Source organism: Chondrus crispus, genomic scaffold (assembly GCF_000350225.1).
Source record: "Chondrus crispus Stackhouse genomic scaffold, scaffold_359, whole genome shotgun sequence".
Lineage (NCBI taxonomy): Eukaryota > Rhodophyta > Florideophyceae > Gigartinales > Gigartinaceae > Chondrus > Chondrus crispus.
The window spans coordinates 44,072-58,191 of NW_005179254.1; the positions used below are offsets into that span (position 1 = coordinate 44,072).

The 14,120-nt window shown below is 57.6% G+C and overlaps 6 protein-coding genes; 4 read left to right on the forward strand and 2 right to left on the reverse strand.

Annotated features, from left to right (window-relative positions):
* Window positions 1-30: 30 nt before the first annotated feature.
* CHC_T00000552001 (hypothetical protein) lies at window positions 31-1,451 on the forward strand. XM_005718034.1 is given in 5 exon segments: window positions 31-93; window positions 236-827; window positions 940-986; window positions 1,072-1,350; window positions 1,351-1,451. 4 exon segments carry the CDS (start codon window positions 31-33, stop codon window positions 1,348-1,350), a joined length of 981 nt encoding a protein of 326 aa, XP_005718091.1. The 3' UTR covers window positions 1,351-1,451.
* An 86-nt stretch (window positions 1,452-1,537) lies between these two features.
* On the reverse strand, window positions 1,538-3,764 carry CHC_T00000553001 (hypothetical protein). XM_005718035.1 is given in 2 exon segments: window positions 1,538-1,640; window positions 1,641-3,764. 1 exon segment carries the CDS (start codon window positions 3,762-3,764, stop codon window positions 1,641-1,643), a length of 2,124 nt encoding a protein of 707 aa, XP_005718092.1. The 3' UTR covers window positions 1,538-1,640.
* A 2,920-nt stretch (window positions 3,765-6,684) lies between these two features.
* Window positions 6,685-8,542, forward strand: CHC_T00008652001 (pyruvate kinase I). XM_005718036.1 is given in 2 exon segments: window positions 6,685-8,193; window positions 8,194-8,542. The coding sequence occupies 1 exon segment, from the start codon at window positions 6,685-6,687 to the stop codon at window positions 8,191-8,193; it is 1,509 nt and encodes a 502-aa protein (XP_005718093.1). The 3' UTR covers window positions 8,194-8,542.
* Window positions 8,543-9,659: 1,117 nt separating this feature from the next.
* CHC_T00009422001 (Enoyl-CoA hydratase/isomerase) lies at window positions 9,660-10,469 on the forward strand. Its single transcript, XM_005718037.1, has one exon. The coding sequence runs from the start codon at window positions 9,660-9,662 to the stop codon at window positions 10,467-10,469; it is 810 nt and encodes a 269-aa protein (XP_005718094.1).
* A 17-nt stretch (window positions 10,470-10,486) lies between these two features.
* CHC_T00000554001 (hypothetical protein) lies at window positions 10,487-10,579 on the forward strand. The gene has a single exon (XM_005718038.1). It carries the CDS (start codon window positions 10,487-10,489, stop codon window positions 10,577-10,579), a length of 93 nt encoding a protein of 30 aa, XP_005718095.1.
* Window positions 10,580-10,585: 6 nt separating this feature from the next.
* Window positions 10,586-12,128, reverse strand: CHC_T00000555001 (hypothetical protein). XM_005718039.1 is given in 2 exon segments: window positions 10,586-11,555; window positions 11,556-12,128. The coding sequence occupies 1 exon segment, from the start codon at window positions 12,126-12,128 to the stop codon at window positions 11,556-11,558; it is 573 nt and encodes a 190-aa protein (XP_005718096.1). The 3' UTR covers window positions 10,586-11,555.
* Window positions 12,129-14,120: the final 1,992 nt, after the last annotated feature.

Sequence of the window (14,120 nt, forward strand, 5' to 3'; positions counted from 1 at the left end):
GTCTGCCAGCACTTGACAACACCTCATGATATGGTCGATGCCGTTGCCTGGTTCACGAGATACCGAAGCATTGGTTGTCAGGGTAACGGACTAGTGTCCTCGCTGGACCCCTTCTGAAGTTTTCAATATTAAGGGCATCACATTTTTTGCGGAAGGATGGCTTGACGTGGATCGACGTGTTAACAACAAGGCCATTCTGCTTGCACTGGAGGTGAGGAAGGATGTACTGTACAAGGCTTCACTTCAACACGCTACGAGCATCCGATACTTCAAAAGAGCCCTCGGGGGTTCAACTCATCCGAAGATTTGTGCGACGCCATCCCTTGCAGTCAGGAAAACCACACCTACTATGGTTCTAACTGAAGAGCAAAAACGGTCTTTCATCCGCGATGGGTACCTCGTCCTCCGCAACGTCGCCACGCGCGAGATGGCGAAGGATGCTCTGCGTGTCGTCGACAAAGCCCGCGCCAAAGGCGCGTTCACAGAGGAAGATGCTCTCCCGGATGTCAAACGCGAAGCTGAGAGGGCACCGGAAATATATCGCATGATGACCGACACTATTCTTCCCGAAGCCTGCGAGGACTTAATCGGGAAGGGAAAGATCAAATATGGCAAGAACGCCCAGATTGCTATCAGACCGACAGAGGAAAAGTTCAAGGAAAAGGGGATGACTATGACAGAGAACATGCCAAAGCACAAGTGGCACATTGATGGAGGGAAAGGGAAGTATAGAAAGACCGCAAGCCCTTTTACGTTGCTGGTTGGTGTTGCGCTTTCTGAGGGACAAGATATCGAAGAGAATCGAGGACAGCTCAATGTTTGGCCCGGTACGTACGGAGAGTTTTCACTGGAAAATGCGCATAGCGTTGAAGGGTGCTAGTTTGGGTAAGTCTAACCTTTGTTTTTGATCTTGCTTTGTCTTCGCATCAACTGGCAAAGGTTCTCACTTTAAGTTACATCCACTGCTTCGCGAGCGAGTGCAAAAGGTATTTCTTATTTCATCTTTACACGCTTTCCGCGGTCGAGTATTGTCGTACTGTCTTTAACCAGCTCTCCATTCTCCCGCGACAGGATCTCGTAACAGACAACGGACAGAATTTGTTTGGATATGGGCCCGGTAAGCCGGACATAGGACAGCCGAAGCGAGTCCTCCTCCGACCTGGCGATGCATGCATTGCTCACCAAAGACTCGGTCATTCAGGAGGTGTGAATCTGCATGCGGATCCGCGCATTCAGCTATACTTTCGAGTCAGTCATAAGAACCACGACGACTGCCTGGAACAAATTCTAGAAGGGAGCTCGGTCTTCTTAGAGTTCGAAGGTATCAAAGAGCTCGTGGGTAATCTTTGACGGACATCACGTGGCTGTACAAATGCATTTGCTTTACATTAAGAATAGTTTTTGCACAAGTCAGGCGATAACGACAAATCAACACTGCTTCTGCCGCGCGATCTTGCAATCCAAGTGAGCGCCTCGACCAGAGGTGGGCACGGAGACATAGTATAGCTTTTTCAAACAGGCTCTCGGAATTTCATGCTTGTATGACAGGGCGCTTCGCGAATGCATTTATCCTCCGGAAGATGACAGGAGCGCTCATCGTGGATGCCACGCCAGCGAAATCTCATTCACTTTTCCTGAACCTAATATGTGCGCGGGTTCGGTTGGATTCCAGCATCGATCATATACTCTACAACACGTTGCGGAACTTCTTGAAGGACCTCTGAGGCGATGACATCAACTGATTTCTTTGTATCAAACTTGGTAAACTGCACGATGTCATGCTTCGCCTCGCGTCCGGAATCACTTCGCAGTTTCGCGGTGTCCCCATCCAATCGTCTCATAGATGAAAAGTCAGCGTCACCGATACCCACAATTACGATCGCTAGCGGAGCCCTCTTGGAACAGTCAATGATAGCGTCAATTGTTTCTACAAGATCTGAGACTGCTCCATCTGTGAGGATGAGTAGAACTGAAAAATGCTGGTAAGTTGGAGTGACAGGGTATAAGGAGGCCATATGCGCTGCATTCGTAATTAACGGAGCAAAGTTTGTGGGACCGGCTAGGGTGACTTTTTTGACACTCTGCTCGTATACCGCGAGGAGACCAGAGACACCAGGAACTCGTGGGTCCGTTTCTCCATTCAACGAGAAGTCAAAAGACGGCGTGTTTCCTTGTCCAGGAAGGATGGCACCGAAGCCCAGCGCAGAGACATACCCATCAGGTATGTATCCCATCAATACATTACCAACTGCTTTCAGCGCTTGTGCATACGGGCTTGGCTTCATCGGGTCCTTAATATAATGCAACGAGGCTGGGTCATTGACTGGCTTGTTCGACGCTGTGAAATCTACAGCTACAACGAAGTTGAGTCGCAATCCGCCTTGTAAATATGATATGAAGTTTGGCAACTCGACGGCGTCCGCGCGATGAACCTTAAGACGACCAGAATTCTTGTAACTGCCACCTTTGAGAGCCTTTTTCGGGTTGATAAGGTCAAATAACGGCTTCGAGGTGAGTTCCGCTAGCGAAAACTTTGCCTCACCGATGAGATCATGTGGAGTGTACTTGTCCCAATCATTCACAATGATCTGCAACTGCACTCTGTCCCAACTCATACCACCTGGGGAAAGCAAGAGGCTATGCGGCTCCCAGGTCGGATTAAGATTATTTTTGATCACTTCTGATTTATATAGAGTTGAGGTGCCACGATTCCCTGCAATTATCTGGCGTAATTCATAATAGGGATCGGACTTTCCAAACATGTCCTTCTTATCAAGGCCTGCACCCGAAAGAGCAAGCTTTAGGCGCACTTTGCCAGCGGGACTGTCGTCGTGCGCGCGAACTATTAGGTCTCCACACTTGGCAGATGCTCCACGTGACGAATACAGCTTTAGCGTTAGCACTCCATTTCGCACAATTTCTGCTAGAGACGTGATGCAGTGGCCTAGTCCATCCCCTTGCAAGGTTTTCTTGTTGTCCACATCAATAACGAGAAACCGTATCACCTGGTGCTGTTCAAAGTGAAAAGGCATTTGCACGCGCTTCGCCCAGGTCGGGGCCAAGGTATTCTCAGCAACCTCTGTTCTCCCAGCAATGATCCATTTTCTCACTTGGTTGCTCGCGGCCCCAGCAGGTGTGGATGGATGCGGAACATTAACATAACAAATAGGATCAGACTTCCCAATTATGTCCTTATTCCTTAAGCCGACAGCTTTCATCTCCAAGTTGATATGCATAACACCTGCGGCACCTGGCGCACCCATGGACGGAGCAGGCCCCATACCCATCATGGACATGTCAGTTTGCAGCGAAGCCATGTCGGATGGCAGTGGCGGTGCCATGTGCGGCACGGACATCGACGGGGCTCCAAGATGGGTTTCCGGGGAGCCGATTCCTGGGCCTGACGGGTACCCTCCCGGGGCAGGGTGTGGCGGCGGCGCGGCCGAGTGGCTAGCATTCGGGTACAAATTTGGCGGGGAGGCATACGACGGCTGAGAATGCGTGTTGTACTGCGAGCTCTGCGCGTAGAAGTCGTTCTGGTCGACGTGTTCGGCTTGCGGTGGGTAATACGGCGGACCTTGCGGGGGGCCCTGCGGGGGACGTTGTGAAGGGTGCTGCGGCGGGTGCTGCGGATGCTGTGGTACTTGGTATGACGGCTGCGACGCGGCATACGGCTGCTGCGGTGCCGCGTACTGCTGTGAATACGGCTGCTGGAACGACTGCTGCGGAAGCGTGTACGGCTGCTGCACGGACTGCTGCTGCATGGGGTAGGGCTGCTGTGGCCGGTAAGGCTGTTGAGCGTCGCGGGTGTAGGGCGCGTGCGACGGCTGTTGCTGGGGTGGATAGGCGTGCGGCGGGATGGCGCCGTACGCGCCTTGCTCGGGGTAGGCCTGCGCGGGCGGAGGCAGCGGCGGCGGCGGCGGAGCCGACGGGGCCGGTGGGGCGGAGGCCTGCACTGGTGATTGCGCGGGCGGGGTCCAGGAGGTGGTGTCCGACGCGGCGTTGTGGTAGTACGGGGTGCCGGTGGGCGACATGTGGCGCGTCCAGCCGGGCGGGAGCGGCGGCTCGGGCGGGGGGCCGCCCGGGGGCGGCGGCGGGGCGTAAGACATGGGCGGGGGCGACGGGCGGCGGGGGGGGCGGGAGGGCGGGGTACCGGCGGGGAAACGGTCGTGGTTTTGGTTGATCGGAGCGGCACGAGAGAGGGGGGGGTCAAGTGGGGAAGGGTGATCGGTGCCAAGTTATGAGAGAGAGACATTCTGGCGGTTACAAATATTTTGGAATAGCGCAGGCGGTGCTAGCTGTACTGTACAAGTACGTTGGAGCGCTTGACGCTTTTTGGCGACGTTCAGAGGGCCCGATCTGGCGCAATCACGCGCGAGGCGACGTTATGGAGGCCTCTACTGACGGCACTGTTGACTTGGTACAGTAGACTCACCAGACAAATCGCGAGTATCGCCATAACGTGAATTCGAGTAATTGCGACTTTCGAGGCACTCCATGTAGTTACTCTAGCGGACGCAAGCCCCCCCCCCCGAGGTCAGCTACAACAGCCCGGGCCACACAACAGCCCGGGCCATTGTAGAACTTAAACAGCCCGGGCCATTGTTGTTCAATGTCGTGGACGGCCCGGGCGGATTTACGCATTATTATCGCCCGGGCCATTGTATCCGTACCCCCCCCCCCCCCCCCCCGCCCTTTCATTGTCCTCCGACCTTGGGCTGCACCCCCGGCCAACACGACCCCTTCACCTCTGTGGCCGCCGTCTGCCGCCCCGGCCCCACGTGAGTAACTGGCGCGCCAGGTCGCCAGGTGTCAACAATGCTCGCCAGACGCCGCGCACCGTGCAGTAGCTCAACTTTACATGATTCATCACGGAACAGATGTTGTTGACTTCTGACATCAGTCTGGAGAGGCCAGTCTCCACACGGGGCCATACCCTCCGTATACACTGTCTTCTATACACACCACTGCTATCACGAAACGCGTAGCAAACTCTGTGCCTCAGCGCTCCCCCGCAGGCGTCTCTGCCTGCGCCTGCGCCTGCGCCGGCGCCTCGCTCCCCGGGGCCTTCCGCGCGCGCTCGCCCGTTCTCAGCGACAGGGCGACGAGCCTCTTCTCGCTATCGACCTTCTCGACGTCCACGACCACGCCCGGCCCGAAAAAGCGTTCATACTTGTCAATCTTCCCGCTCCACTCCTTCCAGGGCGTGGCGACGGAGTAGAACGTGAGGCGGATACAATACTCGCCGTCCTTCGTGACCGACTCCTCGCCGCTCCTGAGCTCGGGGCACGGCTCGCCCCTCGGAATCAGGCCGAGGGCGGCGAGGGCCGCCTGCAGATGCGCCTCGTCCCCGTACCGGTGGCGCGTGATATCCGAGTAGATCTTCCGCTGCACCTCGGTCGCCTTCTCCTCGCGCGCGGCGCGCGCGTCCGGCGTCGACGCCACCGGGATGGGCTGCAGCTCCGCGTACTTGAGCGCGCAGCCGATGAGCAGGATGGGCACGCCGTAGACGAAGCCCAGCGACGAGGCCGACGCCGTGCCGTTCGACCCGAAGTAGCTCGAGAACGAGTACGCCGTGATGCCGATGCCCAGGAACAGGCCCAGGTTCGCCAGACTGAAGCCGCGGATCTCGAACGGCACTTCCCCCGTCGGCGTGGCCGCGGCCGTGGCCGCGTCCGCGTCCTCTGGCGGCGTCGCGCAGATGGGCGCCAGGCGCGCCCGTCGCGGCGGCGACCGCGGCAGCCGCGCGCGCGCGGAGGTGGGGGAGCGCGGGACGGCGCGCGCGAGGAAGTGCGAGCCGACGCACGGGATGAAGGCCGGCATGGTGGAGGAGGGGCCCGCGGACATGGGGAGAGGCGGCCGGCTGTGGGGGTGGGGAAGAGGCGGGTGCGGGCGGGAGGAGGTGCAGAGGAGGACTGATGAGGCGAGGTTGTTTGGAGGTTGACGAAGAAATGAATGGGATGGGGGAGAGGAGTGACGTGTGGGCGGCCACCGTGAGACGGGGTGTGTGTGGATGAGTGTGAATCTCTTCGATCGCGATGCGGCGGGCGATCGCGATGCGGCGGGAGATCGGGTTTTAGGGGCGGTGCGAAAAGTTTCGGGGAATGGTCGGAAATATTTGGGGAAAGATTGAGGTTACATAAGAAACTGCATGTTCGGATTTGTTGCCATCCAGCAATGAAAAGGCGCAGCAGCCAATAGCGGGGGACGGGCGCTCGTTGCCTGACAGCAAAAACGACGAAAAAAAACGCGGCGCTTACAATAGTGCTACAATCGGCGTTTTCCGGGACGCCGTCGGGGAGAATCAACTTTATTCAATTCGCCGCCTCGCCATTCGTCGCAGACTGCGGCCTAGCCAGGTCGCCCGACATATTGCCCACGTGGCGCGCCGGCACTGGCTGTAGTGCCACCCTTACCCCCCTCCCCTTCCGAATTGTCCCCATTGCCTTGCGACAGCCCAACAAACAAGGCGCAGCTTTTTTTCGCCGTCTCTTAAATTCTCGTTGCTTCCCACTCCCCCTCCGACCGGCGACGACCATCCCCGCACCACATCCCACACTCCATCCCGCCCCGACCCCGCGCCCCCCCACCCGATCTTGCTCTTCCCCAGCCCTCTCTTAACTTTGCCTCCGCCCCTCCCCATCGCTAGCCCGGTCCCCCCCTCACGCTTCTCCACTTGCCACAATGACCAGTCTGGAGAACAACCTCCGCATCTCCTTCAATGGCAAGGACTCCTTCACCACACAGGTGGGCCGCATCCGCTCCAAAATCATCTGCACCATCGGCCCCCGCACAGCCCCGATCGAGAAGGTCGGCAAGCTGGTCGACGCGGGCATGAACATTGCCCGCCTCAACTTCTCACACGGCACGCATGAATACCACGCCGGCGTCATCAAGACCCTTCGCGAGTACCTCGCACGCTCGGGCCGTATGTGCGGTATCATGCTCGACACCAAAGGCCCTGAGATTAGGACCGGCAAGCTCGAGGGAGGCAACGAAATCACCCTCCAGTCGGGCGATACTATCACCCTCACGACGGACGCCACCCATGTCGGCAATGCCCAGAAGATTTCCCATTCGTACAAGTCCATGGCCACCACGGTGGGGGAGGGGTCTGAAATTCTCATTGATGACGGTCTGTTGTCTCTGACTTGCATGACCGCAGACCCTGCTACAGGCGATGTCGTCTGTCGCATTAACAATGACGGCGTCCTTGGCGAAACGAAGGGTATCAATCTTCCAGGCGCCACTGTCGATCTTCCTCCCCTCACCGAAAAGGACAAGGCTGATCTCAAGTTCGGCTGCGAGCAGCGCGTCGATATGGTCGCTGCTTCGTTTATCCGCAAGGCCTCGGATGTTTCTCAGATTCGCGAATTCCTCGCGGCCCACGGTGGCTCGTCCATTAAGATCATCTCCAAGATTGAAAACCAGGAAGGTCTTGAAAACTTTGACTTTGTCCTGGAAGAATCCGACGCTATCATGGTTGCGCGCGGTGACATGGGCGTCGAAATCCCGATTGAAAAGGTTTCCGTCGCCCAGAAGATGATGATATCCAAGTGCAACGTCGCTGGAAAGCCTGTCATTACCGCCACCCAGATGCTTGACAGTATGATCAAGAACCCCCGTCCCACTCGCGCCGAGACCACTGACGTTGCTAATGCTGTGTTCGATGGATCGGACTGCGTCATGCTTTCAGGCGAGACTGCGAAGGGTGACTATCCTATCGAGGCTGTGACTACTATGGTAGACATCTGTCGCGAGGCTGAGAGAATGCTCGATTACCAATACGTCTTCCGCGCCCTCAGGAGTCATCACCGCGAATTCGGTATGAGTGTAACTGAAACTATTACCTCGTCGGCTGTGAAGACCGCGTATGACTTGAGCGCCGCAATTATCATTTGCCTAACGGAAACTGGCAACACCGCGCGCCTCATCTGCAAGTACCGGCCGGTGAGCCCTGTGATCTGTGTGACATCGAACGAAACGACTGCCCGGCAGCTTTTCCTGCATCGCGGTGCATTCCCTATGGTTGTAGGGTCTATGGTTGGGACGGAAAGTCTTATCGCTCGGGTGTTGAATCGATCGAAAGCTGCAGGGTTTATTTCAAAGGGCGATTTCGTCGTGGTGATTTCCGGTATGCGTGAAGGGGTGTCTGGAGGAGCGAACATTCTGCGTGTGATCAAGGAGGAATAGAGACTTTGTGACTGTTCGATGTCTCGTGTTGAGTTACCGATTGCAATTTTGTGTATTTCTTTGCGTATTCGCTTTGTGAGTTGGTCGGATTTCCGTTTGTGTTGATCGTAGAAGTGCGTGCAGTGGCATAACTAAGCGGTGACTAGGGTTCGAAAATTGTCTGCAGGATGGAATCAGCGCAGGAACTGATGTTAATCACGGCCGCGTACGAAGTAGCTCTGTAGGGAGATGGACAAGATGCGTCTCGGTGTATTCGCATGCTATCACGGGCATGTCTTCCGGTTGACAAGATGGAGAAACCTTTCACACGCGACACTAATTTGGTCTGACGTAAAAGTAACTGTTCCAACTCTTTACAATCGGCAGTTCGGTATCACTCGGACTCGCATTGCTGTCATTAGCGCCGTCGAGTAGCGTGGTACAAGGGCAAGTGAGTGAATTCACGTGAGTTGTCCCCCGCGAAACCGATACAGTTTCCTATTGGGACTCTTGTCCGCTCCACGTGACCCGTTAATCTGCATTCATCGCCAACGCTACTCTTGGATTGGTGAGGATGTGCCGTACCTTGCGTCCGAGGTGGTGGGTGACGTGGATTTGGACAATATGATACTAGAAAAGATGCGATGCGTGTCAGGGACAGACAATTTCGAAAGAAACCATCCCATACCCAGCCACGCTGCACTGAGAGTCGCGCCATGCCATACTTCCCCATACCCGCCGACGTGGCCCTGTTGCGGGCCACGTATTATGTTGGAAGGGCCCGTCGCTTCTCCTCCCCACCGCTTATTGCCCCTTCAATAGCGGATCGCCGTTGCATCCCCCGCAAAAAAAATTCACGCTCACCGTTAAGAAACCTATGAAGAAACCTACGAAGAAATCTACGAAGCAACCCCCAAAGAAACTTCCGCATCATAATTTATTTGGCCCCTATTTTGGAGCAGCCATTGTTCAATACCATTTTAGGCCTGCTCAAGTCAAGTGTAAATGTTGTCGACGGCAACACGATGACAGAAATGGCCTTGAAACTCTTCGAGTGCCACACGTACCCTTCGTCTTGACCTATCCATGCCATTGAAAACTGCTATTGGTGCACCCAGCCATCGTGCGGCGCTGGGCATGGAAAGGACTGATATTCAATCATTGCGTTGAGCCACAAACTTTCAGGATTGCTATCACAACCGGGAGGGTTTGTAGTGCGTTTATGTTCGAAGTCAACATAAAATACTGCTATTTGTGTCGCTTCAGAAAAAATAATAATTAAACCAAAAATGAAGAAGAAACATCGGCACGGCAGGGGTTGAAAGTTTCAACTTGAAACTCGTCTTGCCTCGGAATCATCCTGCCATTGGTCTACGGTATGGTGCCGCGGAGGCTGTGGAGATTGTACTCTGCGACCGGGGGTCGCACATTTCCCGCTCCCCAGTCCTTCCCAATTATCCCACAGGACGGACACCTCACCCGCCGCCATGGTAGCCGCGGCGTCTCCGCTACTGCTCGAAGAAAGCCATGGTGACGGCGTGGTGCAACTAACGCTCAACCGGCCGGCGGCGCTGAACGCCTTCAGCGAGGCGCTGTACTACGCGACTGCGGCCGCCCTCCGCCGGCACAACGACCTGGCCTCCACGCGCATCCTCGTGCTCACGGGCGCGGGGACGCGCACCTTCTGCGCGGGGATGGATATCAAGGAGGTGTGCTCGCGCGCCCAGGCCCAGCTCACCGTGCGCGCGGCGCGCGCCTTCATGGACGCCCTGTTGGAGTGCAGCAAGCCCGTCGTCGCCGCCGTCTTCGGCGCCGTCACCGGCATCGGCGTCACGCTGCTCATGCATTGCGACGCCGTGTTTGCGGCGAGCGACGCCACGTTTGAAACCCCGTTCTCAGCCATCGGCATCGTCCCCGAGTTCGGCTCTAGCCTCACCTTCCCGCTACTGCTAGGGCTGCAGTTGACGAGCGACTTGCTGATGAGGGGCGTGCGTGTGGGCGTTGGGGAACTGGAAAGGGTTGGCGCGCTGAAAGTTGTGGCGTCCCAGGAGAGGGATGTCGTCGTGCGCAGAGCCGTCGATGAAGCACTGGACTGGAGCAGGAGGAACCCGAGTGTCGAAGAGTGGAGGGGGGTGCTGGAAGCGAAACGACTGGTGAAGGAGCAGGTGATCAAAGACACTAGCCAGGCAATCGACAAGGAGATGAAAGCTATTTATGAGCGTGTTGATGACGGCACGGCGTCAAAGTTGATGCGAAAACGGGTCGCCGAACTAGGGCGTCGTACATCCAAGTTGTAGTGTGTTTATGAAATGGGATGAAGCTCGGCAGGATGACGATATTGAGATGTTTTTCTTGTGAGAAGGTTTTGCACTTTGAGTTCTTCGCTGCGAAGTTTAAATGCTCATGAGTATCTTGAAAACTGGAATCCGTTAACAATTTTACAGGAAATCGCTCGTGCCCAAGCATCATTACAAGTTCCACTCTTGCGGAAACGGATATCGTAGATGCTTCCTTTCGTTACATGACGCGCCTCGGGTACCTGATGATGTCTCAACGAGAACCTACTTCAGTGATAGAGAGAAGCACACCTGAAGATTTTGTTTTGAGCAATGCGAAGGCAATGATCCTTGCCAAGCAGATGGGCTCTAAGATGCTTGTGTGACAAAAACCTATGCCGACAGAAGAATCTGCTAATAATCTGCAACGTCGGGTGCGGTCTTTGCGGAAAGCCTCATCTTCCACAGCTTTCTGAAGGGTGCGAGTGTGATGGGGACAACCAGGTTTTGCATTGTCGAGACGAGTACTCAGCTACTGGTCGTATTTATCCGGAGTGAAGCATTTGAGCTTTAGGGCATGTATCTGCGACATGTGGGCGTCGAGTGCCTTGTGGATCATGCGGTGGCGATTGATTAGGGATTTGTCGGCGAAGGCAGGCGTGACCGCGATGATGTTAAAGGAAGTCCCGCAGCCGCCGGAGATGTCAGTGATGCCAAGGTGGCTGAGAGGCGCAAGTTCGTCCGAGGCGTCGAGGGACGCGCGGATGCTCTCGACCGTGACCGACATGGTGACCGGGGTGGTAGAAAGCGGGTGGGTGTGCGGTTAGGTCGAACGGGTGGGCAAGGCAAAGTGGGTGAAGGGGCGATGGTCGCAGTGGGGATCTACACCGAGACAGGTAAAACGAGCGGCTAACGTGGTGATTTGAATAATACATGAAAATGGGTATGTTGCGCAATGTACATTTATAAATCTAAATTTTGCAAACTCGAGCATCCCCCAATCACAGAGTGTTATACAAACTAGAGCATTCCCGTCCCACTATGAACAAGAAATTGTGGCTCCCAAGCTAACGCGGAACGGCGGTTCAACCACGGTAAAGAACGCGCCTACCCATCTACACATCGCATATTCTCGGCCTCCTCATTCCCCACGGGCACATACCACGAATATCCTGGACAAGCGCGCTGCGAATGCAATCCTCTAAACATAATCCTGGTAATCGGGTGTTGCACCTGCACGCCCGGCGGTGCCGGCACGCAATCGTCCTCAGCGACATACACAATATTATCCCCCGTACTCTTATCCCGCTCATCAACAGCGGCATGATACCACGGCTGCAACTCTCCCCTCCTGCTGCCCCACGCCTGTCCTGCCGTGGCACGCGGGGCACGGCAGCGGTAGTCTGCGCCGAACAGGACCATGCGGTACGACAGCCTTCTGTGGACGACGACGAGGCCGAGCGGGTAGCGCGGCTTGCAGCGGTCTGCCACGGCGTGCATGTTGACGCGGTCGATCTCGTCGCGCAGGGCGGCCGCGCGCGCGAAGTCCTGCCGCGACAGCGCGGCCTCTAGGCGGCGGCGCAGCGCGAAGGTCGGGTGCGCCGCGTCCAGCTGCTCCGCCGCGTCGCGCAGCTGCGCGGCCTGCCGATAGTCCTCGTCCGCTACGGCGACGGCCAGCATGCGCGAGAGCAGCGTCGAGGTCTCCGTGCGCGACAGCGGCAGCGCCGCCCGTAGCGACTCGTCCGGAGGCGGCGAGAGCGAGCAGGTTGGAGGGGCGCGCCGCGTGCGGCGCGGCGGGACCGGCGGGACGAAGGTGGCGGTCATGGTGGTGAGGTGCTGGTGGGTCGCAAGTTGCTGCGCGGTTCTAGTTGCGGGGCGGGGCTGCATGTTTGGGTGGAGTGGCGCTGATGATGGTTCCTGGAGGCGGATTTCCGGGGCGGGTGCAGGGCGGTTTTGCAGTCATTAGGACATGTATCTGCGATGGCCAATGGGGGCGACGATGGGTTTCGGAAGATTGGAGTGATTGGCTGCGGTGCGCGATCTTTTGATATTATTGGATCTTTTTTGCACATCAGATTTCCGTGCGCAATCTCGCTGCGGTGCCTCTGTAAGATATTTTGTGTAAGAAGTGCTAGCTGTAAGGCCATCCCAACTCATGAACATCCCCAACTCTCATTCGTTCCGACATGTGTCCACCAAGCATCCGTGGAATCATGAAACTCAACCGTTGCATTGCTCATCCGCAATGAAATGAAATTGAAACGGTTGAGTCCCGCCTCCGGTCCCGTCACACCTCCCCATCGCCATTACCCAACGCCATTCCCCACTCCCTCCCTCAACATGTCGACGCCTCCCAAGAGCTCGATGTCGGGCGTGTGGGCGACGCTGAACGCGATGAAGGCGCGGCGGCAAGCGTCGGAGGACGCGACGAGCGTCGCCAAGCCGCGGTCGCTGGACGCGTCGCGCAAGGCGGCCTTCGCCGCCTTCGAGTCCGCCGTCCGCGACGAGGTCAGCCCAGCCGACCTGCAGCGCCGCCTGCAAAAGGACGACGCTGTGCGCGCAGTCGTCGACGCCCACAAACTCCGCGTCGGCAAGCACGGCACCGCCAGGGAGATCAAGGCCGTCTCAAAGGCCGTCGCCGACGCAGCCGGAGACCTCGCCGTCGTCGCCGAGAGGCTCTGCAGCGCAAACGAGACCGCTCATAGAATCGATAAGGTCGGCGCCAGGTGAGGATGTAGCCGGTGTAAAGGGACGCGCTATTTTCAGAGAAGCGGTTGTTGTTTGTTTATTATTTGTGCACTGCGGTGCGTGTCCAGGTTCCGAACTCAGGCTCAGCGCTGATGATGTTACAAGTTGTCATCGTGCGGGCCATCTACAGAGTGGCCGCGACGGCAGACGGAGCGACAATAGCAACCCGGCAGCCTTCCTGCTATCTGTTCAACCAAGGCCTAGGGATATTCTTATTATCCACCAACCTCCTTCTCGCCGCCCTCTTCGCATACTCCATGCCTGCCTTCTTCTCCTCCTCCCTCGCCTTCTCGCCCGCCCTCGCCTTCTCCCTAACCTTTGCCAGTCTCCTTGTATCCTCCTCCTCACCGCCCTCCTCCATGCCCCTGGGCATCGACACCGCGACCATGCGTCGCATGCGCGCGTGTATGGACGTCATCTCCGCGCGCAGGCGCTTGGCCTCGCCCTCCTTCGCCTTTGCGAACGCGGCCAGCGACGCGACCTTGCGCCGCAGCATCTGCGTCTCGCGCGGCTCCGAGCCCAGCGCCGCCTCCAGCTCCTCCGCGCGGCGCGCCACGACCGACGACGACGACGACGACGACACCGAGCTGCTGCTGCCCTCGCTGCCGTCGCGCCCCTCCATAACGGGCGGCATGTGCGCGAGCGCGCGCGCCTCCCTCGCGTTCTCCGCCTCGCGCAGGCGGTCGGCCAGGGCGTCACGCTCCGCCCGCATATCGGCGACACTGGCGGCCAGGCGGGCCCTCTGCTGCCCGAACGCGCTCGTGGCCTCGACGTACGTCTCGCGCGCGTCGCTGAGCTCGGCCTCGACGGCGGCGAAGCGGGCGGTCCTCTCCTCCAGGTCGGCGCGCACGCGCTCCCTCTCGCGCGCCATGGCGCTGCGCGCCGCGGCCAGCTCCGCCTCCGCCGCGGGGACCCGCGCCGCCT

What these genes read in the sequence shown, in the direction of transcription:
- CHC_T00000552001 (XM_005718034.1), top strand. Translation starts at nt 31, where the DNA reads ATGGTCGATGCCGTTGCCTGGTTCACGAGATACCGAAGCATTGGTTGT. An exon ending in ACAGCTCAATGTTTGGCCCG is followed by an intron (nt 828 to 939) that starts GTACGTACGGAG and finishes CAACTGGCAAAG; the next exon opens with GTTCTCACTTTAAGTTACAT. An exon ending in TTCGCGAGCGAGTGCAAAAG is followed by an intron (nt 987 to 1,071) that starts GTATTTCTTATT and finishes CTCCCGCGACAG; the next exon opens with GATCTCGTAACAGACAACGG.
- CHC_T00008652001 (XM_005718036.1), top strand. Translation starts at nt 6,685, where the DNA reads ATGACCAGTCTGGAGAACAACCTCCGCATCTCCTTCAATGGCAAGGAC.
- CHC_T00000553001 (XM_005718035.1), bottom strand. Translation starts at nt 3,764, where the DNA reads ATGCAGCAGCAGTCCGTGCAGCAGCCGTACACGCTTCCGCAGCAGTCG.
- CHC_T00000554001 (XM_005718038.1), top strand. Translation starts at nt 10,487, where the DNA reads ATGAAGCTCGGCAGGATGACGATATTGAGATGTTTTTCTTGTGAGAAG.
- CHC_T00009422001 (XM_005718037.1), top strand. Translation starts at nt 9,660, where the DNA reads ATGGTAGCCGCGGCGTCTCCGCTACTGCTCGAAGAAAGCCATGGTGAC.
- CHC_T00000555001 (XM_005718039.1), bottom strand. Translation starts at nt 12,128, where the DNA reads ATGCTGGCCGTCGCCGTAGCGGACGAGGACTATCGGCAGGCCGCGCAG.